This window comes from Panthera tigris, chromosome A2, assembly GCF_018350195.1.
Source record: "Panthera tigris isolate Pti1 chromosome A2, P.tigris_Pti1_mat1.1, whole genome shotgun sequence".
Lineage (NCBI taxonomy): Eukaryota > Metazoa > Chordata > Mammalia > Carnivora > Felidae > Panthera > Panthera tigris.
In genome coordinates this window covers 35,072,644-35,099,820 of record NC_056661.1, presented here as the reverse complement: position 1 = coordinate 35,099,820, position 27,177 = coordinate 35,072,644, and the positions used below count along the sequence as shown (strand labels likewise).

Here is a 27,177-nt window from a genome sequence, read left to right as displayed (position 1 = left end):
CTAAAATTTCTTAGGGTATTTGACACACGGATCAACCACGCATTGATGATGAGAAGCAATTTGTATCAGTCGACAGTGGAGAAAACAAACACTGAGTTTCATTTTAGTCAGAACTTAATGTTTCTCAGTTTAAGATTATAATATTTTGATAACAAGCCCCATAAGGATTTACTTACAAGTAGCATGGCCATAACACCTGACCAAAAAAACCTCATGTATTAACTGATTAACAGAGATAGTCTAAGTGAAAGCGTGCATTGCAAAGCGTACTATATTTCACAACTATACAAACTGAGTGTAACAGACACATGACATTTGGTGATATATTCTAGCCAGGTATCAAAGAGCTAAAAAAACAAACAAAAAACATTCACAAGAGTAAAACGAGATTTTTGTCCCAGGTGGATTATTAGCTGTGTGCACAGCAAAACTTGACTCATTCAGCGTTTCTGACAAGTACCTTTGCAGTCCATTAAGGGGACACGTCAGTAATCGCTGATATTTATGAAGAGCTTCACAGGTTTGCAAAGCACTTCCGCAAAGACGATTTTATTTACGCCCCCCGTAATACCCCTAAATGGGAAACTGGGCTCAGAGAAGAAAAGTGACTTTCCCAAGGTCATGCCACCTGATGTTACGTCACCGAGAGGAGGACCGGCCCGAGCTCCACACCAACCAAGGACACCACCGATCGCCTCTGCAGGGAGCCACCTTTCAAAATGGGTTTGCAATTTAAAGCAGTCCAGGGATTAACATAGATTGGAAGTTTTCACAAATTATGGAAAACCGTTCAGACCTCCTCAAAGAGGCTACTTACTTGGCATGGCCATTCTGTGCCCTGGGAGGCATTACCCCCTCCCTGGGAAACAGGGCAGGGAGGTGACATCAGACCGTCCTGACTTCCACTGGCAGTTATTGGCTGTGCCTTCTCGCACTAGTCACCAGATCCCTCAGAACTTCGGTCTCCTGGGCAACAGGATGGGGGGGTGGGGGGGGAGGGCAGCGCTACGTTTGGGGCGGTGGGGTGCAGAACCTACTTGCATGGGGACTAAGACAATGTGACACTGTGCCTGAAACACAACAGTTACGTTTGTTAGGAAGTCTTATTGTTCAGTATTACAATGCATGAAGATTTCCCGCGTTATTTGTACGGCTGAAACAAGTCAAAGGCATTTTCGCCACAACAGACTGGCGATTAACTGACTAACCTGAAGATTCCAAAACCTACGTTTGTTCTTCCTCCACCTCGGCGCGGAAGCCTGGGGGTGTGGCGGTCCCCGCTCCGGGTTCAGGACCCACGAGGCAGAAATGCGAGCGCGCGGCAGGGGCGGCAGAGCGGTTTCTATACACGCCTGCAGGGGCACCAGCGCCCGCTCGCCTTCCCTCCCAGACCCGGGGCGTGGGGAGTGAGGGTGGCTGGGGCCCAGACGCAGCCCGGGGTTCAGGCCGCCCCCAGCCCCTCCCCCTCCTCCCCCGCCCCCGCCCCCTCCCCCTCCTCCCATGGTGGCCCGGCTCCTGCGGCTCGCGCGCTCCCCTGCAGCCCCGTGCGGGCGCGCGGGAGGACCCAGGGCTGCACCCTCGCGCGCTCCTTCCTGCCAGCAGCCCGGAATCAGCCGGGGGAGGCAGCAAGCGGCGCCCCGGGAGATGTTGCTGGACGACTGTGCCCAGGAGCCCAGGATTGGTGCCCAGGCCGCTTGCGGAGCCAGGGAAAGGCTAAGGCGTGGACGCTGGACCGCGCAGCTGGAACGAGCCGAACGTTTGGGAAGAGGCCAGGAAGAATTTGGAGAGGGGCTGGAGGGCTGGGCGCGTTTCAGAACTGAGGATCTGGAGCTTGCCGCGCAACTAGTCCCCCCGAGCCCGGACTTGGGGATGAGGCGGGGGGAGGAGTTGAGGGGGGGGACAGGCGCAGGTAGAGGGGGGAGTAAACCAACGCAAAGGCTGAGATTAAACAGAATGTGGAAAGAAATCTTTTCAGACAACCAGGGAGGGTAAGGACAATCGAGCTGGGGGACAGTAACGAGAAAGGCAAAGAAGGAGAAAAAAAAAAAAAAAAATCCAGACTGAAGAGTGAGGCCATGGAAGGATGAGAAATGTACTTTAAACAGAAAGGCAAAGAAAGAAAAATGCGTCCGGAAATCGAAATTCAACATAGGGGGGAAAATCAGGCTACAGGCAACGTGTTCCTGAAAGTGTCAAGAAAGAGAGAGAGAAAGAGAAAGAAAAAAAAAAAAAAGCCGCCGAACAAACTGGAAGAACAGAAAGTGAAGGGAGAAAGGAAAGGAGACAAATTAAACCAGACAAGAAATAGTAAGTTATTTTTAAATTTCTTTCTCATTGACAAACTACTTCCAAAGTTAATTTTGGCACATACATCCCCCCAAAATTCTGAGCTGCATAGACACCGACATCAGAGTATCTACACTTAGATAGGCTATCCCGGGAATATATACACATTATTTTATTGGTAGCAAAGATCATGTTTTGCCTCTAAAAAATCCTCAAGTCTTGCAAGTTATCCCACCTTGTGCAGAATATTTTGCTCTTGGCCAAAGTACCCCAAAAAACCATGACTTCTACTTTTTAAGGCGTGAGGAAGAGGGCAGGGAGATCTCAGCGAAGATCTTTTTTTGTTTTGCTTTGTTTTTTTCCTGAGAAATTAATAGAAATACCTCTGAGGCATTTTAGGATCCCCCCCCCCCCACAAGCATCCAGCCAACAATATGTCTTGGAATTCAGAGGCAAGCTGCCCGCATCATAGCACTTTCTGTCACTTACATTCCACCATCTGTTAAGGTGACAGCAGCGAGACTGGAGGCTGCATTGGAGCCAGCTTCCGACTTACCTGGTCTGTGCAGGTGGTGCTGCTGGAAGGTGTGCTGAAGGGTTCCATGGCACAGGAGCACTGCACAAGCACTTATCCACAAATACAGGACCCAGGACATTGCAGAGACCATTGCCATTCTCTAAAGACAACATGAGACAGCAAGGATTACCTCCAGCTTCAAGCCCCCAGCTCAGTCAGTCCCAATGATGAAAGAAGGAGGGGGGGGGGGTCTCAGACGTCATGTCCCCTTTGCTACTTTGCTGGCTGGAATTAATAACCCAGCAGAGGTCATGCCATGAAATGGGACTGACGGAAAGCTCTCTCCAAGAGATCGTGAATTCTTTTTGAAATTCTGCAAAACCCAACTCCAAGGCTTGCCAAAACACAGAAATAAATTCAAGTTTTTGCCTTTGGGTTAGGCAGTTTGCAAGATAGTATCCTGACTATACATCCTGTTTTGCGCAATGATCTTTAAACTATAGTTATTCCAGGCAGTGAAAAGCTGCAGACTCCTGTTCCTTCTAACTTCATTGTAAGTCTGACATAAGCCTGAAAGGAAAGAGTGGATTCTTTTTTTTTTTTTAATTCTACAGTCATGAATTTTTAATCATTCTGCTGTCTTCTAAACTAAGTAATCATTTCTCAGAGGCATGTTGTAATCTCCTGATAGAACCCGTCTTTCTGGCTGGACTTAGAATCAGAAGGAATTGTCCTCAGCCAAAATGAGTTTCAGATGCAACATCTATGCTTCTATCCTAGAGCGAGCCATAATTTACAATATTGCTTTGCCTTCTAAGATCCCATTGTGGCATGTGTTGTATAGTGTTGATGAATATGCATATACAGGTGGTGTATGTATTTATGGATGAACATGTACCTTTTCTCAGGCGCTGAAACTTTGACAGTCTTATCTGCACCTATAAGGATCTTAGGAGCTACAGAGACTCAACTGTGCTACATATTGTCCAATTTCTCAAACAACACCTTATGCTGCATTTCATATTGCCAAATTAATCAAACTTGAAGCATCGTCCTTACTCAGCCAGTGATATGGAAGCATTTTCTCTACAAGAATCCAGTTAAGTGTATGCTTTTCTCTTAGAGCTCCGGAACCCAGATTGTTCCTTTTTAACATTTTCTACTGTCAAATTACACACTACAAGTATTTCAACTATACATTTAAAATCTGCTAGTGACCTCCCAGTGTGGTTTCTTTATTCACGGAAATTGGCACTCTTTCAAAAACTGTGATGTTCAGAAAGCAGAAAGATATATATATATATATATATATATACACACACACACACACACACACATATGTATATACAGACATAATAGAAGATAATTTATGGGCTTTAGGAGAGAGATGCAGTCTTTAAGAAGGGTTTAGGACTATAATAGACAAATGGTGACAACCATAATTAAGTGCAAAGTAGGAAAACATTATTTGCAACAGCATGGTGCCTTTCATGCCTCACTCTGTGATTCAGATGGACCATTCACTTTATAATTACTTTCACTGCCCACTGTTTACTTTTGCAGACAACAGATTTAGCTTCATTGTCTTCAGAACTATCAATATAACATAGATGCATTCTCTTCAGCAGAGATAAATAGCAACACCCCTTTTGTGAACCTTGAAATGAATGCGTTTGGGGGCCTTTTTCAAATACCCTGCAAATTGTAGAAAGACAAAATAGAGGTGACTGTGGCATGCATTGACTACTTGTGAATTTCAGTTAAAATGCACTAGGAATTCATCTCAACTTTCAAAAAGCCTACCACAATCAAAACTTAACAGTTTTTCAATGACTGTGCTTTCTCTTGCTCATTTATTCACCCACATATATTTTAGCACTTAAAAAGATTACTGTGACTTCACATTTGCAGTATTTTCCTTCTTTTTCCTTTTTTAATTTAACTTTCTTTCATTCTTAGCATCACTTCCAAGGCTCGTGCATTATCACTCTCATGGCTTACTCTTACCAAGAGCTTGTCTCCATGTTAATAAGTGTCTTCCACCAAAATAATGCATCCAGCCTTACATAGTTCCCTAGATATGACTGAACAGGTTACAAATCTGTTTTCTGAATCTTAAATCCTTAAAGAGGCTTCTTACCTGAAAAATCCAGCCAAGAGCAGAGTACTCTATTAGTGTTCATTGGAAAGCTCTAACACTTTCTAAAATCCATCTGTGCACAATTGGAGATCTTTTTTTTTTAAAAAAGAGCTTCCCAATAATCTTCTTTATCAGGATTAAAAAATATGTTTTTTCTTCCGATGCTATTTCCACAGTAAAGAAGACATCGGGTGCATTCAGACTGTATTGTCAGAAAAGGAGCCAAGGTTTGAGGGGTGGAAACCTTGTCATTTTCACCTTTAAATCATCTCCTGGCGTCACCTCTGCCTGATGAGACCTTTGAAGGGATGGTGGAATAATGTGCAGTTTCCTGATGAGAGTCAGTTTACAGTTAATGACGGACCATCCCCAGTCCTGTGCATTCAGGGCAGAGTAAGGCAGCAAAATGCAGGAGCAGGGCTGCTATACGGTGCTGTAAGTAGCAGTAGTCTGGTAGTCTGTTTCGATACATCCCTCCTCTGTAAAGTATCACATGTCTTAAAGTGACATTACCCTCTATTACAGCTACAGTGAATTGTAATGCCTGCCCACTAACTCTTCAACAACTCAAGCAGCACTTTAACACTGTATTGCCTGGTATGTTATGTAGAGCTATTACTGATGCCTTTCATTTGCCAAAAGAGTGAAGAGGGAAGGAGAAACAAAAGAAAAAGCATTCTGCTAATATTGATAGTGTTAATGGGGGTTAGACTTGTAACAATAAATGCAAAAGTGAACTGCGAGCCATTTCTTACCTCTTCACGTTCTTTGAACCAGTACGTTAACCAAAAATATTGTTAGGCTTATACAAATTTAAGTCTGTCGATTGTTTTGGCAGCTAAATCTGGGAATATGGTATACTTGGAATACAATATATGCATAAGCCCGATAGAAACCTTCTGAGGTTTTTGAACATGTTTAATAAATAGAAACATGTCATTTTCAGCATCAAAGACTGGGTTATGACAAATAAATATGCTCAAGGCATTTTTTAAAAAATTTCCCTCTCCCTCTAATAACATGCTGGTGTGGGGAGAGAAAACACTCAGAAATTGGATATTTTGTTTCTAGTACTATGCTTTGGACACTCTCTTCTTTGGAAACATAGTGTGATTGTACCTGAACATCAACGATGCACGCAAGTTGACCTAGTTTTCACTTACAGACTGCATGAGCACTGATTCTCAGAAATACTCATTCAGTTATTTCATGAATTGCTTATAAAGCACCTACTATGTGTTAGACACTTGGACAAGGCAGAGAACAAAACCAATGTGGTCGCCACTGTTACAGGTCATACTGATGAGGGAGCATGGGACAAGCTGAGGGCAAAAACAGGCTGGCACCCCTGCCTCCCAGGTGGAACATGTGTGATATTCCTCAGACACTCCTGGCTACCCAAGAACAGAGGAAGGGGGTTTAAGTGCTTGCCATGGTAATGTGGGAAACTACAGCAAATGAAAAACTGAATTCCTTTACTGCCTATAGCCCATTGACAAGTCCTTGACACCAGGAGAGTGACCTCCCTCTAGGAGCTCAGCTGCCTTGATGAGGACACTTTGCTTGGGGCAAAAGGGAATCTTAGCTTAACATTATCCCAACCTCCGAGATCCTGTAAGTCTACTTCCTTTTTCTCAACTACCCCGAGATATGTGATGGCAATCATACTCCAAGTTTACGGCCCCCCGAAACACATCTGAAGGATCTCATGACTGAAGTTGTATTCAACAGTAATAAATGGCGTTTCCCTAGCAACAGCTAGCCCAAGGTCCTTGAAATCTTGCTTCCAAAATACCTTAGAGACTTAACTCTATCCCTAACTCCCAACCTGAGGGTATATAATCATTTACCCGCCACAACCCCAGTGCAGCTCTTTCTGCCCACGGGTCCTGTCCCTGTGCTTTAATAAAATCACCTTTTTGTACCAAAGACGTCTTCAAGAATTCTGTCTTGGCTGTCGGCCCAGACCACCCACCATCACCCCAAAATTTCATCAGTACTGTTTAGTCTTTCATCTTTTTTTGAAAGTCAAAGTGGTTCCCATAATTTTCCTTGTTCACAAACCTTTGGAAATACCGCAGAATACTCTTGCCTTGTGCAGGTGTCATAAAGAAGGGCCAATGCTGCCACCATGCTATTTTGGAAGCCATCCCCTTTTTTCATGTTACAGAGTGAAAGAGTGAGAGGCCCTGCAGACACGGAGCTCTTCCCCACTGGTCTTTCCCATTGCACATTACATATGTAACAACACCAAAGTTCTAGTTAGTAGTGTGTGTTTCATTTCAGTGGTTCATGATTGTTGTGTTGGTGACACCTACAGAAATTTTACACCAATAGTGCAATCTCAAGAAAAAATAATACTGGCAGTGCAGCAGCTAATGTGCATTAAACTTTTGCTATGAGTAGCATTACTCTATATGATGTTGTTTATAAGGTATAACTTAATCCTTTTTACTAACTCCATAGGATAAGTGTTATCATTCTTATCTCCATTTCAAAGATGAGTAACCCGAGGGAGAACAGGGAGATTTAAAAACTTGCTCAGGGTAATATAGCTAGTAAGCCTTAGAGCAGGTTTCAAACTCCAGTGATCTGGCTCAAGAACCCATCTCATAAAATATTTCATGGTTAAAACAACACCCCAAAATTAACCATTACATTTTCTTATTTCCTTACCTTTAAGATGGTCTCAAAAAAAGTATTATTCATTCATTCAAGACGTATATATTGAGTACATTCCAGGCTTTTGAAATATAGATGTGTGTAAGGTAGTCTTTATGATTTTTTTTTTTTGGTTTTGTTTTTGCTATGCTAATGCATTCAAATTAAAAGGAGGTTCACATTTACTAATAAAGGCTACCATTTTGAAAAAGTAACCATTATGTTCTTCCTTTCTAGGGATTAAATAAAAGCTAAACATAGTTATCTACAAATTAGTTCAGTTTAATAAGCTTGAAAGACATAGTAATGGATTATGTTCAAGGCACTCAGATAAGCATTGTTAATTTTTCAAAAAAAGACTGGAAGAAAGACTTGCTCTTTCAAGCTTAAGTGACTTTCAATACATGTATATGATGGAACAAGAATATCAACGTAGTTCCAGTTTTTTCTCCCAAATACCTTGCAGTCCATTGTATTGCAGCCAATGACCATTTGTCCTAATACTATAGGCATCAACAAATATTGGCATTTAAGGCGATTTAGTCCATTATCCCAACTTTTTTGTGATAGCAAAACTATTCTCACACCTTTCAAAGAAGTTGGGTCTTTCTACCCTCTGGCCATACAAGGACTGTCTGAGTATCCGAACTCCTTTATGGTTGAGTGGGCCATAAAGTTCTGGCCAATGAAGTATCTGCAGAATTGATGGTGTCTTTTTGAGGCTGAAACATTTATTTGTTGAAGCAGCATCTGCCTTTGCTTGATGAACAGGGACTAGCCACACTCTCAGCCTGGATTCTTGAGCGATCACAGAGCACAGGCCCTCCCCTTTTCCCACCAACCCAAAATGGATATACACAGTGAATAAGAAATGTTTTGTTCTTTAAGCAAGTGAGATTTGAGGGCTATTTGTTACTGCAGCATAACCTACTCTACTCTGACTGATGAGGACTTTAACTTACATTATTCATGTATTAACTGAATTTTTATGGTCCATACACTGCCTTAAGCTCTGTGGTGACAGCAGTACACACATCAAACCAAGTTCCTGCCTTTTCAGAGCTCCTTGCAATAGAAATCCATTGGAGACTTTAAGTTTTTTTATTATTATTTTTAATCAGAGCAGCGATAAACCCAAAGCACTGATTGTTGCTGCTGGAATCCCTTAGGATTCTTAGAAACCAGGAGTTATAGACTGATTGTTCATGTGGCCCATGGCTGTGTCCTACTCAGCCATTTTGTTATGCAGGCAATTTACAAATGGCCAAGGACTACAGCAGCATTTTTTTTTAGCCCATTCAGTTTTATTAATTCAAGATACCTATGTAGCTGCGTGTTCAAACCATGATTCAGGCCAAACTCCTAAAGATCTACATTTCAAACATAGTATCTATGTATATACACATTTGTTTATGTAAAGAAGAGAAAAGTCTATTCATTAGCCTATTTATCTGCCCCATGGAGAAATCCACTTTAATTCAGAGGAAAAGACCGATGAAAGTAACTGGGGGTAAAAGCTAAAACACTCAGAATAGTTAAATAGCCAAGAATACTCAGCGAATTGCCCTGTATAATAAGAAGCAGTGGGCAGAGGGATGAGTGATAGAGGATATGACAAGGAGAAAACCAGGAGGGAGAAAAAAAAAATGGTGGGAGGTAGAGAGGCAGAGACAGAAATATATTAGAGGCTCAGGAAGAGGCCTTAGAACAGAAATGTCCAAAGGGGATTTCTTGGTGGAAAACTATATCCTATGGAGTGTGACTCTTCCCTGTTTCACCAAATGATTATAAAAGTCTTAAAAAAAAAAAAACTCACCTATACTTTGTGTTAGTTATTAAGTTTCCTGGGAAACCCATTGAAGGGGCTATTTCCTGTATCCTGACATAAAGTACCGTGAAAGAATCCCTCACTCCCCTGATTGCCACACTTCTTACTTCTTAGCATTAGAAATAAAAGCCATCATACTTCAGTTTAAGAACAGTCCATTTAATAATTTGGCTAATTTTAATTCACAAATGTGCAGGAAAAAAATTTAAGACAGGCAAGATTTTATGTCTATGCATATTTCTAAATTGAAAAACAACTAAAGGAATTTAAATAAATTACATCTGGACTAAGAAACATGCCAAGTTTCAATCCAATGCAAATTAAAGTGGCTTAGATGTATACCATTTAAATCGCATTTCTTGAGATAACACATTTTGGTTGTGATTTCCCAACCCTGATGTTTTTTATTTCATTTCAATTGGTTAATGAAAATGGAGGCATGGATAAAAGGACAATTGTCATGGTACTTTCTATCTCAACTATATGCCTTCTGTAGCACTGAAGTCCAATTTCTTTTTTTCTATTGTCACTGGGGCTACCTATCAAGTGGCTGAAAATGTCTATTTTAAATCATGATCATGAGAAGGCTATATACCTTTTCCCTTGGCTAAGTAATAATGTTATCTTTCTTCCATTTGTGTATATAAATCATTTGTGTTATTTTACTTTTTTTTCTAGAACTCACCTGAAATTTTCCAGTCTACCAAACAGTCCTATGTTTATCTATACCAGATACACAGCAGTTATCCCTAGTTGTCAGTCTTACCTTTGGGACCTAAATAGCATGTATATACTTGCCTTATTTCTCTTATCACCTGCCATGATTCAAAATATATTTAAGCTAAGAAGAAGGAAAGGATGATGAAGAGAAAGTAAATGAAGCACAATAAGAGAATAGGAGTTATAATGATAATATATAATATTGATGATGATTGATGATATATAATATATGACATATATAATAACAATATTATTATAATTAAGAATATAATCAAATATAATATAATAATGATGAAGAGCATCTGGGTGGCTCAGTTGGTTAAGCGTCCAACTTCGGCTCAGGTCACGATCTCACAGTTTGTGCGTTCAAGCCCTGTGTCAGGCTCTGTGCTGACAGATCAGAGCCTGGAGCCTGCTTCACATTCTGTGTCTCCCTCTCTCTCTCTGCCCCTCCCCCCCACTCGTGCTCTGTCTCCCTCTCTCTCTCAAAAATAAACATTAAAAAATATGTATAATAATGATGACAGTGCTATTCTATTAATACCTATTTGGGGTGCTGGGGGTGGGGGGGGGGGAACTCTTTCTATATACCAAACCCTGGCTGAGCCTTTACATTCAGTGTCTCATTTAATACTTACAAAATTGCGAATAGATCTATATCTTATTGATCTCTATTTTATGGGTAGAAAATCAAATTTCAGAGAAGTTAAGTATTTGAACTAATATCACACCTCTAATAAGATTGAAGAACTAAGATTCAGACTTATCTTTAGTTCCCAGAACCTAAGCTCCAATCAACCAAATACAGATAAGCAGTATTAGTAAGAAACAATACATTTTGCATAATAAAGATAAAAGACCAAGTAAACAAAGATGATCCTGATGTAAAGTTTGAACATGAAATGTAAACTGTCAAGTGATACACAAAAAGCATTATTTTGACTCTAAGTTTCCAACTAGTAAAGAAGAGAAAATTATTTCTTAAAAATCCATAGCATCCACAAGGTAAAAAACAAGACAAAAGCAAACAAGGAAACAAATAAAAAGCCAAACTCTGCTCAAGAGAGAATAAGCATCATTAATAGTAACAAAGAATGAACAGAACCTAAATCATTTCCTATCAAACTAGTGATACTTAGGTCTATATTTGAATCTGGATACATAAGGCAGAATTTTCAGGAACTGTAAGAAAAGGGAAATGGGAGACAAAATTTTTCTTAGGCTTGAAGGAAAGATAACCTTCATGTAGGAATCTCATTTTTCACCTCTAGCAGCCTATCTCTACAATTACTTTATCAATTATAATTCCTCATTGCTTATCTTGTCTGTCTTCCAGGCAGAAGAAAAAGAAAGAACAAGGTCATTCTTTTGTTCTTCTACTTCTCATCTCTTTATTTTTCTTTTAGAACAGAGAAAGTTGAAACAACAGCTTCACTTTCTTCTCTACGATCAAAGTAATAAATAAACTAGTGAGTTAGAGACCAAGTGGCCTCTTTATTACAAGAATATGAACATATAAGCACATAAAGGTCATGAAAATGACTGCTTTGATGATAATTATAAAAACAGTAATGATTTCTTTGGTTCATAAAACTCACACATCCATAGTTGTATTCATCATCACTGTTGCCTAATCCCAATGAATGGTTCAAGCCAAAAATGAAACTGTCTTTCCCATCTCCCTCTCTATGAACTTCCACATTGTGTCATTTCCTATTACTTTGACTTTCTGTCTATGCCTTAAATCTATCCATTCTCTCCCTCTCCATTCCAACCCTTGTTTAGGCAACCATCATCTTTCATCAACTATGATAATACTTTCCTAATATATGTGCTCCTCCCACCTATCAGTCCCCACTCTGCAGTAAGAGGCAATGTGTTTGAGATGCATGTTGATCATTCCACTCTTGTATTTAAAAACCTTTTGGTAGTTTTCCATTGAGCCTAAAATAAAGCCCATATTCATGACCATGGTTGAGAAGGCTCTGTATCACTACCCCGGTCTACATCTCCAGCCTCATCTTACAGCACTCTCACTCTTGACTCGTGCTACAGTTTGCTCTTGGGTCCCTGAATGGGACAGGGAAACTTCCTCCTGGTAGCCTTTTGCTCCAAAAGAGATCCAGTCCCTCTGCTACATGCTCCTGTAGCCCTCAGGGTATCATCTCTGTAGCCTTAACCACCATTGTAAATAACTGTTTTTGGTATTACTTGCTTGTTATCTGCTTTATCTCTTTCCTAGAGTCACCATGAGAGCAAGGAAAACCAGTATCTTATTTACCACTGTATCTTCAGAATTGAGCATGTATGTAGTACCTGGCCTATAGTATACACTCAACTGTTTGCATAAACAAATGAATAATAAGAAGTCAATCAAAAGTAAAATATGAGTTCACTATCATGACAGCATACACAACAAACTGTTTTTCTCTAAATAAGTAGATGGTGTGCCTTCCCCAATACCTTTTGCTAGTTCTCTTGGTAGCCAATAGCATGCTTTTACACATATTCAGGATGACTGCCTTGATTTGTGTTAGTCAACTGCTATGACACTTAGTCAAGGAAATTGGCCCATACATTGTTTAAACCCATACTTACCTGCCACTAAATCTGTGCTGGATTTTTTTTTCTTTTCCTTTTTTTTGCTAGAAGAAAAGAAATGAAACTGCCCTGAATTTTCAGTCCTCGTTCTCAGCATTTGATCTCTGAGTATGATCTCATGACAGAGCGCACAGCTGACCCCTGAAGAATAAAGAAAAGTCTACAAATGTTAAAAATCAAAAGAAAGCACTTAGAATTTCATCATATTGAAACTAGAAGAGATCCCTCCACCCTCCAAAACCTCCTAGTCCAACCTCTCTGCTCTAGAGGAAATAAAAAGATGTAACAAAGGGAAGAAGCTTACTTACCGAAGGGAATATAGTGAGTTTAGTGGCCTGGGTGATGTTAGAACACAAGTTTTCTAACCATCTACTGTCTCTCTTTCTCTCTTAGTAGGCACTATCCAGTAGCACTCTCTGTAATGCTGGAATTGTTCTATGTCTGTGCCAGCCAAGATGGCAGCCACTATCCACATGTGGCTATTAAGGACTTGAAATGTGGCCGGTACAACCGAGGCAATGCATTTTTAATTTAATTTAATCTTAATTAATTTCAATTTAAGTAGACACATATGGTTAGTGGATACTGTATTGGATAACACAGTTCTGGAATGTGCCAGCTAGGTCAAGGAAAATAAAACCAGTAACATCAAACAATTTTCTATTAAACTGGAAGACCTTGAATTACCTGATAGTAACCTTTCAGTACCGGGATAACAAAGAAAGAAGGAAATAAGATATGCTTGGTTTCAGTTAATGGAAAACAACAACAACAATTCAAGCTACGATGCATAATAAAGAAGATGAATGATTTCTTTTTTATAATTTTTTTTTGTTACGTTTATTTTTGAGAGAGACAGAGAGTGAGTGGGGGAGAGGCAGAGAAAAAGAGGGAGACACAGAATCCAAAGCAGGCTCCAAGCTGTAAATAGAGACTGATGCGGTGCTCAAATTCATGAACCATGAGATCCTGAGTGGAAGTTGGACACTTAATCCACTGAGCCACCCAGGCGTCCCAAAAATGAATGATTTCTTAAAGGTTGAGAGTTCACAGGTGGGGCTCACCTCCTAAACTCCGTGGCTTTGATTCAGTAATTCCACCAAGACTTCAAGGACCTAACTCATTTTCAACTCTCTCTCTTGTCTTTCCAGTAGTGCATCCTACGGCAGGCTCTCCACAATGGATCAAGCATAGCTGCCCACAGCTGTCTCAGGTATGAGCTTCTTCATCCACATAATGGCAACAGAAAGAACTGTTTTGATTTCTGTCAGATGAGCAAGGAAGTTTCTTTTTCAGCTTCCACTAGCAAACCACTTCTCGTATGGCTTTAATTTAACTTGGGTCACTTACTGCTCCTGGTAATCAATGCCTTGAGCCAGGTACCTTGCTTGGCCGAGGGAAAAAAGATCATATTGCTAGGCTTAGAGCCACACCACACTCTCCAAGCCCAAATCAAGAAAGAAATCAGTTTCTGCCAGAAGAGTTGCATGGAGTGAGATGAGTGTGGTACTTAAGGGAAAATTAGGGCAATAATAAAGAGGAAATGAATATTGAAGATAGACCATTGTGTTGACTAAAGCTAATAATGGTTTCATATGTATTTTTAGAATTGACGTACTTTGATGTTTTTTTCCTACATATAAAGTGTTAAACAACAAAAAGTGAAGATCTAATTGGTTTTATTAAGTGATTTGGAGGGGAGCTCCAAGGAGATGTCCAAAATGGAAGATTTTGTAAGAAAGAAGGTGGGGCAAAGAAGTTGTTTACAAAAGAAAAGGAAAGAGTGTTTCTGGCAAGGTCATGTTCTCTTTGGGGAAGTGCAGGGGGTCTTATTAGGTAAATTACCTCATTTTCCTTGGGGGTGGGGATGGAGTTGTGTCCTTTGACAGACTACGTCTTTGGTGCTGACCAGAAAATTCCGAAGACCACATTTCTGGGAAAGGTTAAAACTGATATTAGGTGAGGTATTAAGCCCTGGTTTGGCGACTTGGCCAAGCATAAGTGATTTTTTTTTTTTAATGAAAGTAATATATTCATATTTTAAAAGGTAGAAAACTAAAGATCTAAATAGTAAACTTTTGGGGCTACTGGGTGGGTCAGGTGGTTAAGCATCCAACTTTGGCTCAGGTGATGATCTCGTGGTTCATGGGTTCGAGCCCCGCATCAGGCTCTGTGCTGACAGCTCAGAGCCTGGAGCCTGCTTGGGATTCTGCATGTACCCTCTCTCTCAGCCCCTCCCCCATTCGCACTCTGTATCTCTCTCTCAAAAATAAGTAAACATTAAAAAAATTAAAATAAAATAAAGTAAAATAAAAATAGATAAATAAATATTTCTATTTGCCACTTTTGTGGCACCTGAGATGCTCAGGTCATGATCTCACAGTTGTGGGTTCGAGCCCCTTGTTGGACTCTGGGCCGACAGCTCAGAGCCTGGAGCCTGCTTTGGATACTGTGTCTCCCTTGCTCTCTGCCCCTCCCCCTCTCATACTCTGTCTCTGTCTCTCAAAAATAAATAAACATTAAAAAATAAAAAATAAATAAATTGAAAACTTTTAAAGTCAACTATAATTTATCACATGTAAGTTACCAGTACTTACATTTAAGTGTACATAAACTTTTCCAAACATCCCTACTTGGTTTTGTTGCTTTTCTAAAAATTGTACTTTAATATACAATGTGTTTTATGATTTGCTTTTTTTCTCTGAAATATATCACATTTTCCAATGTCACTAACTTATTCCTCTAAAGATGACCTTAGTCTACATAACCAACCTAAAGTATTTTCCTTTCCCTAAATATTTGTTGCTTGTAAACTGTAGTTGATCTCACTCCTGTGCCAGTAAATTTCCTGCTATGCAAAACCCAAGAATTAACAACAGGAATGTTTTTCTTTTTCTATAGGATCTTACATGATACCAATGGTTAAACTACAATAGACAATCATAAATCACCTTTGGCTGGTGTGGGCTTAAACTCCATTAAGTTTTCTTGACACCTTAAGTTTGTCTCTAACTTCTCTTCAAGTCAATTTCCTTTCTGGTCTTTGTCATATTATCAATATGGCTGATTATCTCTTTCTTCTGGTTTGAATTTTAATAATGGGGGAAGATAATTTCCAGAAATAGAAACAATACAGAAAAATAGAAGTGTATGTGTTCATATATAATATAATATAATATAATATAATATAATATAATATAATATATAATCCATAATTCTTTGGGCCTCCTTCCTTTTCCTTCTTTATTTTTTGACTTTGTCAGTAACACACTATAATAGAAAAGCTAAGAGAATGAACTCTGGATTTCAGCTACACCACAAACTCACCATTAGATCCTATGCAAATACCTTCCCCCAGTTGCCTGACTGATACCTAATTCAAAAGATTGTTAGGGTGTGCACCAGGGTGCCTGAAATTCTAAGTCTCCATAAACTCTTAAAATTAAATTTGATTTATATGTGTCACTAAGATTTAGCTCTAAATTTTAGATACTTTGTTACATCTCCGTGCTTCTGTACATTCAACGTTTTCTGTTTGAAACATCCTGTTCCTCTTTCCATTTCTTTTTTTTTATTTTATTTTTAAATGTTTATTTATTTTTGACAGAGAGAGATACAGAGCATGAGAGGGGGAGAGGCAGAGAGAGAGGGAGATACAGAATCCGAAGCAGGCTCCAGGCTCGAGTGGTCAGCACAGAGCCCGACGTGGGGCTCGAACTCACAGACTGCGAGATCATGACCTGAGCTGAAGTCAGAAGCCCAACCGACTGAGCTACCCAGGCGCCCCTCCTCTTTCCATTTCTATGTACCTTTCTTCTTCCCCTTCCACCTCGTAAATCAAACCACTTTTGTAGATTTGGTTTTGGTACTACATTCTCCATGGAGTATTTCTTGGCTTCCCAAGTCTAGACTGGACACTCCTCCTCTGCAACCCTACACAATTCAGTGCCTGCCGCATTCGCCCCAGCATCTCTGCTCCGTGCCATATTTACTTATTCACTTGTCTGTCCACTAGACTATCTTTCATCTCTATATCTTCAGGTAAACATAGTGCCTTTCTGTTCTTCAAACCTCTTATGCCTTTCTTGGCTCCCAGCTTTTGCACATCCTGTACCCTCTTTCTGGAACATTCTTACATCCTATTCTTTGGCGCTTTTTGAATCCCTCTGGTCTCAGAGATACCTTCCCTGTCCTTATCATTTCTTGTTTGAAAATACACCCTCGTTTTCTAATGTACAGAATATATGTCAGATTTTGTTTTCAAGCCATAGACTGCAGGCCCAGCGTAAGCCATTTATACCCGTATTTCCAACCTGAATATCATCCCAGTCCTCCCTACCCACTCCTACCCTCGCCATACTCCAGTCACTGTGGTCTTCCCTCAGTAATACATTCAGGCATTCATTCACTCAGCAAGTATTCACTCAACGACCAAGGTACAGGGACTAGAACTCCAGAACGGGTGACCAAGATAATCATTGTGCCATCTCACACACTCCAAATACTTTCCAGATTCAGGGCCTTGGTACATGCTATACATTTCTGTTTTGTTTACCACTGTTCACTCACCATCTGGCAATGTACCTGGCACATAGTAGGTGCTCAGTAAACAGTTCTAGAATAGATGAGTAAATGAAAGGGTGAGTGAATGAATAAACATAACCATTTCTCATTTATTCATGTTTTAGGGGTTTTACGAATTTGCAGCAAAATTCTGAGCAAGCGGTTGGCAGTGGGATGCACAGGGAGGAGGCAGGGAAGAATTTCAGATGATGTGTCTGTATGTGTATGGGTGTTTGTGTGGGAATCTGAGTCTGAGAATGCCTACATGTGCATCACCAACCACATCCTAGTGCCAGGAAGAAAGGCTTTTTGCACCACTTCATGTTTTCTCTCATCCACCCTTTTGTCCCTTTCTCCTAACACACCATATTGACAGTAGGCCTTCCCCACTCTTGGTTTCCACCCTCACATTCAGGTTTTTTCATACTGTAATGGGGACCATGTGGTATCTCTGGGAGTCCCAGCTTAGAGAGGGGAATCTAGTAGTTACTAGTTTAGAGTAGAAGAGGAAAAGAGAATTATAAAAAGGAGTTCAAGGGAAGCTTGGATGTGACTGAAGGGGGTAGAAAGCATTTGTGCGTGCCCCCACTTAGATGCCCTAAACCAGAGGTCCCCAATCTTGACTATGGATTACAATAACCTGGGGGAGTTTTAAAAACTCTAAACATCCAGACCTCCACCCCAAATCAATCATGCCAAGATTTCTAGATCTGGGATCCAGGCGACAGTATCTTTCAAAGCTCCCTAAGTGGTTCCAATTTGCAGCCAAGTTTGAAAACCACTGTACTGAAACAAAAACTTACTGCAGTAGGCCTCTGGTCACTATAGCAACTCCAGAAATACCCACGATTTCTGTTAATTAGTTGCCAACTAAGAAGTACCTTCTCTGTGTTTATCTGCTTTAAGGTTAGCCCAATGCCTGCATTTTTATTGAAAGCTTATTAAGTGCTTAATATGATAATAGTTACCATATAAACTTCTATTTTGTTAATTTGGGGTTTTTTTTCTTAGCTCTTATTTAACTGTGAGGATTATGTGAACCTTAGATTTTCTAAGCGCTAAATGGTTAGTAAACTTCATGGTTTCCCGCTTACCTACATTCTCCCTTCTTGATTTTTAATCGGTTAGTAGCCACAACCCCTTTGCTTGGGCTAAATGCTGGTTGTAGGAGTCTCTCCTATGGCTCAGGGCAGTCGGATTCCCCGGTCACGGTCAGAGATGAGCAAAGAAGTCAATGGGTGCCAATGATACGCAAAGACAGGTTTATAAAAACAGTTCTTCATTCATCTAAGATTCAGGAAATGATTTTCTCTTTTTGTCCAGACCTGAACAATGAAGCAGGTCATTGACTCAAAGTCATTAAAGGCATGTGGACATTCTAAAGAGGTTGCCACCCTTAACACGAGGCTGCTGCCATGGAAAGCCAAGTGCCTAATGGTAAAAATATTCTTCGCTGAATCAAACCATCCAAGTCCACACAACACATACTAGACTTTCCCTGGGATAGTTTGAGGCAGTTTGAGTAGGGCTTTCTGTTACGTGCAACCAAAAGAATCAATCCTAATTAACAGAGCATTAATAGACAGCTTACAACAATGGAAACATAAAACTAAAAATGCCCCAGAGATTTTTAAATCCAAACTCATATTTTATTTTTTGTTTTTTTGTTCTGTTTTGTTTTGTTTTGTTTTATTTTTGAGACAGAGAGAGACAGAGCATGAACGGGGGAGGGGCAGAGAGAGAGGGAGACACAGAATCGGAAGCAGGCTCCAGGCTCCGAGCCATCAGCCCAGAGCCCGACGCGGGGCTTGAACTCACGGACCGCGAGATCGTGACCTGAGCCGAAGTCGGCCGCTCAACCGACTGAGCCACCCAGGTGCCCCCAAACTCATATTTTAAAAATAAGAAGATTAAGACCCAAACCACTGATCTGACTTGTGCAAAGTGACACAAAGGACCTCACTTTATGTTTACCTAGATTTAGGTCTTAATCACAAGTGTCCTCATTGCCAATCCATTGTTCATTCTACTGACGTAGAAAGTTATCTTCATTGTGAACACTCACTTTAATTTTCCAGTGTTGCTAAATTAGCTGTGATGACCCTAATTTTTAAAATCCCATTAAATTTCCTTGGAAGGAACTCTCTCTAGAAATAGATATTCTCAGCACTCTCTTTAAAGACACCTTCAAAGCCTGTAGACACCATCTGATTTTTAAATGTAGACGTCATGAAAGAATATGTAAAACTGTAGAAAATATGTATCACGCAACCCACCCCCAACCAAAAAAAAAAAATATTTAAAAGTTCTATCCAGTTAGGCTGCTTCAGTAAATTATGTTGCTGAATATATAAAATACTTGAATCTAAATTTAAAAATGTTCCCCCCCCTTGATTAACCAGATTGTCCCCTCCCCTATATATAGGAACACTGTGTGCCTGAGCCCACTTGCCATCTGTCACCACATTTTCCAAACTTCTCTTCCACCCCCTCCTCTTACACAATCTTATCACATAAAAATATTAGATTTCGGGGATTTGTATAATTTCATTAAATTTTCTGAGCCAAGTAAAAATAGAGGAGGTATTGGTGTACCAAACTGACTCAGTTTTTGAGTGCCCAACACGCATCTGTAGTAGCCAGTAATGCCTTTTAGGTAGAATTTATGTGGCCAGGAATAATAGGAATACGTTTTTTTTCCCCTAATTATGGCATCTCCTATTAGGAATTTGCAGATGTTCCCCCATGTTGCAGAGAGGAATTTGGAGAGCTTCCAGAGAATCCTGACTCATACACCATCCTATTGCTTTGTTTATTACCTTTTATAAAGTTTTGTGAGTTTTCTTAGATTAGAAAAATACTTACAAGCCAATTGGGGATTATCCATGTTACTGCGTCCCCATCTGCTGCCCCCCCACAGTTTGAGGAATGATTTTTAACCATCCAAATACAGGGTGCCTCTACTCACCCAAGTACTTAATGACAGACACTTAAGATCTTCCTTGGTTGCTCTCTTTCCTGCTTCTCACATACGATCCAACAGAAACCCTAACCAGTGCTTTTGTTTCCAGACCACGCAGGAGGTCTTTGAGGAATAAGCATGGGGACTGGGTATATAGTATCAAGTGTACCACACAGTAAGGGACTGGATGGTCCTCTGAACTTGGTTCTTCTCTGCTTCTCTACATCTGGAGGAGGAAAGAGGCTTGTAATGAGCATCCTGTTGTGTCTACCAAGCACCACCCCTTCTCCCATCCCTAACCTTGGTTCTACTGAAAGGCTCATCAGTCACAGCGCCTCAACTATTCTCCAAACATAGGGGTAGTCATAGGACTCAGGCCTGACCAATCAGGAATTCCCATGCCCTGCCAACAGAGACTGTTCTAAGCCCGGGCGTATTACCCAAGAAGAACACTAGGGAGAAAGAGATTTATTTCCCATATGACAAAGACTGGTGGCTATTGGTGCCATTTCCATCGACAGTGAGGAAAAAATCTGCCTGTGGCAGCAGGCAATATAGTCATACCCAGATGAGAAAGAGACAAATGAATGAAAAATGGAAAAGGAGAAAGAGGGAGGGGAGTAGGAATTGTCCAAATCAGGGGTCAGCCAACTAAGGTCTGTGTCTTGTTTTTGTAAATTAAGTTTTATTGCCAAACACATACACCCATTTTTTTAATGTATTGTCTATATCTGCTTTTAGAGTACTATGTTAGAGTTTAATTGGTGCAGATGCCATACCTGACTGAGAATGCCTGAACAAGGACGCATAAAGTATCTTTGTCCTTTTCAAAGACCTTACAATTCACTGAATTGCCAGAAATACAAATACATATGTATAGCACAATAAGATGATGGGGGGGGGGACCCAAAATACAGAATTAGAAAGAACACATAAATCAAACAAAATAACAGTGGAATAATGATGATAATAATGTTACTGATGATGGCAGTTACCATTCATTGATTGCATATTACATTGCTACTTTATGTATATTGTCACTCATCCTCCAAACAACCTTGCAAAGTAAATGTATCAGTCAGGATAGGATAAGTTTTGCTGCAGTAACGAACAACCCCAATATCTCATGCCCCATTTCCAAAGCGGATCAGCAGAAGACCCTGCTTATTGCTGACAGCCAAACCCCAGATGGTAAAGGTTCCTTCTTCACACATTTCCATATTTGACTCATTGAAGTAGGGGACCATAGCAAATGACACAATGACTCTACAAGCTTCCATTCGTGAGTAAAACACATCACTTCTTCTCAGATTTTATTAGCCAAAAGAAGACGTAGAGCTGTGACTAGCACTGGTGGAATGTAATACAACCATGAGCTCAGGAGGAGAAGATGTGGAAATATTTAAAGAATGGCGGGAGTGTTTACCCAGATAGGTGTTGTTAGTTCTCACCTTTCCAATGAAGAAACGCAGTAAGAGAAGTTAAGGGACTTCTTCAAAGTCAGAGCTAACAAGTAGTAGTGGTTGTATTGAACTGAGTCAGTTGGACTCTACATTCCAAGCCCTTTTATGTCGTACCTTATCGTTATCTTCCCTCATCAGCTTCATCTGGAAAATAGTACAGTTTACCAATGAAAGGAATAATAGGTTGCATGACAGAGGACTGAGAAAGAGATATAGGCCTAATGAGCTTGGAAATAGTAAGCACTTTAACCTTTTTGTTAAGGAAATTTACAATATTTAATCAATGTTTAAGCAAGATATGGAGGGTGATTTTTGACTAGAGAATTGGACTCAGTGTGGAATGACTAAGGAGGGGGAAGGTCAGTAGAGAATCAGGATGAGGTAATATAATTTGAAAAGAACAGTGATGAAGAGAGAAAGAGAGAGAAATAGGGAGAGAGTGAGTGAATGAGAGAGAAGGAGTAGTTGTAAGGGAGATTTTAGACTGAAACTATTCCTGTTCTTGAGTGCCTTAAGTATAATTCTTTCCTAAAAGGTTCGGGTTCAAATATTTATGAGACAGAGTTACTATTCCTTTTAGAGGCTTGTCAAGTGTAAAAGAGGAGGAAAAATCTGTTTGTGAAGGGAGTTTACAGTATACTTAAAGTTTATTTTAAAAATAAATAGGACTTGATAGATAGGGCAATAAACAACAGGCCCCACCAGTAACCTGCCAGGAGCACTAACAGGAAGCATCTGTAGGCTGCCAAGAGCCAGAAATAAGAATGAACAGTTCTTACTGTCAGAGAGTCAGAGGAACATTCACAAACAAAGAGATTATTTGGGGTGCATCCTTTCTAAGCCAAGTTACTCTGTCATGCACACACTCACAGTTTATGTGTAATACACCCACACAGGTAAAGTCACATATGAGTCAGATGTTGCTGGCTCCCTTGGCTATGAATTCCAGGTTTTGTTTCCGATTGAAATTGTTATGTGGCACACAAAAATATGTAGAGACCTTTAGAAAAATGGAATATTGTAGGGATATTAAACTTTGTGTGACCTCAATCATTAGGAAGTACATGTGCTCTGAAAGGGGTCTATGTGTTTCCCTCTAACATTTCTTTCTTTCATTATTTATATTTATTAAATGTATACAGTTGTGACTTATTTATGTGTGCCTACAATGCTGGGTAGGATTGCAGGGCCTGGGGATACAGATGCGAAGAAGAGAAATGGTCTTTATCTTCGTGGAATCTCCTATTTTAATGAAGGAGAAAAATGAGAAAACAAATACATGAGGTGATTAAAGACTGGGGTAAATGAAATAAAGCTATGAAAACAATGATACACTAGAAAACCTGAGGGTTGAAGAATGGGACTGACTTTAGACAGTGGTCAGGTAGTCCATTGTGGTGGGGACCTTTGAGCTAGGACCAGAAAGGTAAGAAGCAAACCATGCACTGACACGATTTGATATATGTTTAGGCCTGTTTAAATTAATAAAGACTTCCTTTCTGGAGACAAAAAAAAATAATAGATCTGGGTTATAAAGCTCATTGAATGAGGACTCAAGAGATCTGGATTTCTTCGCTGCTGCTTATAATAGCTGCGTGCCCCTAAGCTAGCCATGTAAACTTTATGAGTCTGGATTTCTTCATCTGTGAAATGTGTGAGTTGGGTCGGAGAATCTGTAAGGTCTCTCTAGGCGTTAAAAGTTTATACTATTTCCTCTTCTGTTCTTATTGTATGTGCATGCGTATAAGCACATGTACATGCAAGCACACACACACACACACACACACACACACACACACACCGGATGCGTGTATGAAGTTTTATCTATCTATCTATTTATTTATTTATTTATGGCAGAAAGAGTGTGAGTGGAGGAGTGGCAGAGGGAGGGAGAGAGAGAGAGAGGGAGAGAGAGAGAATCTCGAGTAGGCTCCATGCTCAGTGCACAGCTGGATGCGGGTTCCATCCAATAACCCTGGGATCATGACTTGAGCCAAAATCAAGAGTTAGACGCTCAACTGACTGAACCACCCAGGCACACCAAGTCTCTTGTTTTTTGATTGCTGTAAGGAACAGACCCAGAGCAAAATAAAAATGCATACTTAATATGTTTTCGATATAAGTGAAAAATACCTTGCCTTTTCAAACAACTCTACCTTTGCTGAAATACAATTAGTCTATTCCATAAGCGTCCCTAGGAACAAAGGTGACTACTTTATGTTAGAAGATATACCCACACCCTTCTCCCAAACTACCTATTACTGGCCACAGCCTCTGATATTACAACAGTATGTGACTCTTTTTCTGTATTCTCCCCCTCCAGAGTACCCCAGTCCATCCACATCTGATTGGATCAGGAAAATAAAACACCTAACTCAAATAAGCATCAACCATAGTTTGGCCATGGATCTGGAAATGAAGAGAAAAGGTGAGTCAGGCCAACATATTGGCTTCCAAGAAATTTGGATTTGGGACTGTGAAACATGATATATAGGTTGGTGGCAAGGCCAAAAATTAAGGACACATAAAAGACTGCCAAAGCATAATGATGACAAAAAATTTGAATGAAGTCTATTAATTTTCTGTTCTGACTACTGAGTCTCCCAGAGCTGTTTAGATCCAGACTCACTTTCCAGTTTCATTTTCCATGAGGCCCTGACATTACAGTATTTCCTATCCCTGAGATCTATGAAATTTCCATGTTCTGTCCACAGCCCCCATTTCTACTTGAGTTAGTTTAACTGGATTTCTTTCAGCCACGTCGCAGTCACAAAGTGTGACTCATTCAATAGATAAGCTGAACTCCGTGGAAATGTTCATGGTGACCAGATTTAGAAACGGGAGCAATTTTTGTTTTAAATGGGGGGAAGACTTTGCTTTCAGGAAATAGAGGTCAGAGGGCCATGAGTTGCTTGCACACAGAGGTTTGAAAGGCACCTGTAGCCAAAAAAATGGATGCCACAAAACGCACCATTTGGAGGTGCTCCAAAATTGCTCTGGAAAGCCTAAAAGAGAAGCCTAGAATGAGAACATGTGACCCACAGTTTTGCTAATGAGAAGCACTCAACTTTGTGGGAAATCAACAGCCCCCGGAGCTCTCAAGCACTTCGCTTCCCCTCCTCCCATCTTTCTCCCAGCACAATGCATGATATATAGTGAAAAATAATAATTCTTATTAGTGGAGGCATGAAATTCTCTCCTTCAGGAACCACACCAGAACGCATTTTTCCCTAGTCATTCTTTAAAGAACACTCTGTTTTCCACCCCTGCTTAACTCTTCAGAATTTATTCTTAATTCTGTGGCTTATGCTCCTCAACTTAGGGACCACGGGGAGACAAATCAAGCTTGTTGTTTTGAAGAAGAGGGTGGTATGGAGTGATCGTCCAATAGTCACTTCGAACTGCCATCTGTGACAAGTCTGTAAAACATTTCGTTTGCATAATATATGGGAACGCTATTAAAATACAGCACACTGTTAGAAGAAGGGGGAATATTCTAAGTCAAATTATGTCTCCTCATAAAACAGTCCCCCTGCTATTGGCAGTAAAGCAGAGTTCTTCAGTATTGCTTTAAATTAAAAAAAAAAAAATCGGCTGCGCAAGGAATTACCAAATAGACACTGAACCTAGTTTAATCCAATTCTGTAGACATGTTGTGAAGTTATAATGAACACAAGGCTGAGCAAAGGTCATTTAGCAGAAATATGCCTGTTTAGATTGAACATCTTCTCTGCTCTGGGGTAAGCAAGGACAGAACAGCAATCAGTTTACAAAAGCAGGCACTGTGGGCCATCCATAATGTAGACCTATATATTTGACCTAAAAAGGCCACTGCTCACGTTTCCAGAAAGGAAAAATGTATATCAAATGCTTTACCTGCAAGAAAAGATCTCTATGTTTAGTCAGAAGTGGGCCAGCAAACTATCGGGACAGCATGCTGGAGAATCTAGTGAAGGAGTATGGAGGGTCCTTGGGCTTTTCATTCATTCCCTGTCTCCGTCTCTAGAATACTGACCTAATTGCTCTAAAAAAGGATACTTTGCTTGTCTAGGTACTGAATTTTCAAAGCAATGCTATTATTCTTAGGTTCAAACCAGATTGTGGCTACCAATGTGGTTTTTCTAAAAGTTGCCAGGTTAACAAAGCAAAGACCATGGTGGTTATTTAGTGACTGGTCAGGTCACCTCCACAGCCTATCCAAATTTCAATGATCACTTAGAGGAAATTAGAAGGGAAAACAGGACAGGAGAGAATGGCAGAGGGTGGGTTATCTTCAGTGTTTTAATTAGCCCAATCTAATAAAGTAACGTGAATTATCATTGAACAGCTTAAACATCATTTTTGAAGAATTCCTATTGAAATGTAAGCCCTGGAAATAACCTTCGGAGGCATTTTTAATTATCTGGTTCCAACTCTGTATAGGGTGTTCAACTCAAGGCTGGAAAAACGTAGAAGTGGTTTTGCCTTACAAACAGTGTGAATGACAGTCGCTCCTATGTCATATTCCTTTTAAGACAGATGGTGAGAGCACAGTTTACTGTTCAGTTTCAATTCACTGCTGCCTTTTATAAGCAACGTGGTTAAGCAAGCTGCTAAAGAGAAAGGCTCCAAAGCCATTCTGCTTAATTTTAACAATACCAGGATGAATCCTCATGCTTTGACATTATGGTTCACTTCCCTGTAGTGTTTTATGAAATTTGCCTTAAATTTGTCATCCCAAACTCATATGACGGATTGAATTCAGATGGTCTCCTAAAAATGAAATCTAGGAGAAGTTTATAATTTTCTGTGTCATTCCTGACACCACTGTCCATCTTTTGTTTTGTACGGGTGTTTCTCATTTTCAGGTCTCTGCCTCAATGTGCTTTTATGGCCCCATTTTATTTCCACATGCCACCAAAGAGAAGCAGAGATGCTCCAAACTTAAATAATTCCACACCTGGATTTGTGTTTTCCTTTATACTGAGTGCTTAAGGTGGACCAGTCACTGTACTAAATGCTTAAAGTCTTTATCTGTATTAATCTCACACAACTGTGAGATCCATTTGATAGATGAGAAAACAGAGACTCAGGTTAGGTAGCTTTTCCAAAGTTAATGGCTCATACACAGCAGAGCAGAAATGCAAACGTAGGTGTAAGGTTACAGCCTCACGTGTTAACATACTTCACTAATCAGCTCCTGCACTTAAATGCATTGCTCAAAGGGAATGCTTCAGCAATGAGTTTAATAATAAGGCCTGAAAAGAGCAGTGTTATCTTTGAAATTCCAATCCAGGCTTCCATTTTGGTGAATTCCCACCGGGCCACTAAACACCTGTATTATTTTGTGCCTAGACCAGGTGGAGGGAAACTGATTTTCTTTGGGGCAGAGACAAAGAGAGTTCATGCAGGCTTTGCCCCATAAAAAAGGCTAACGTGTATAACTATACTCTCCTT

The 27,177-nt window shown here is 40.2% G+C and overlaps 1 protein-coding gene and 1 long non-coding RNA gene across 2 annotated transcripts in view; one reads left to right on the top strand and one right to left on the bottom strand.

Annotated features, from left to right (window-relative positions):
* Nucleotides 1–3,005, bottom strand: part of TAFA1 (TAFA chemokine like family member 1) — a 504,091-nt gene extending 501,086 nt beyond the window's left edge. The window contains exon 1 of the mRNA XM_042979380.1: nt 2,843–3,005. Within this exon, the coding sequence (XP_042835314.1) occupies nt 2,843–2,960 (118 nt within the window). The 5' untranslated portion in view covers nt 2,961–3,005. The remainder of the gene's footprint in view (nt 1–2,842) is intronic.
* Nucleotides 1,570–25,050, top strand: LOC107180998. The gene is made up of 3 exons (XR_001511779.2): nt 1,570–2,307; nt 13,905–13,966; nt 24,065–25,050. It is a non-coding gene; the product is annotated as an uncharacterized LOC107180998 (long non-coding RNA).
* The last annotated feature ends 2,127 nt before the right edge of the window (nt 25,051–27,177 follow it).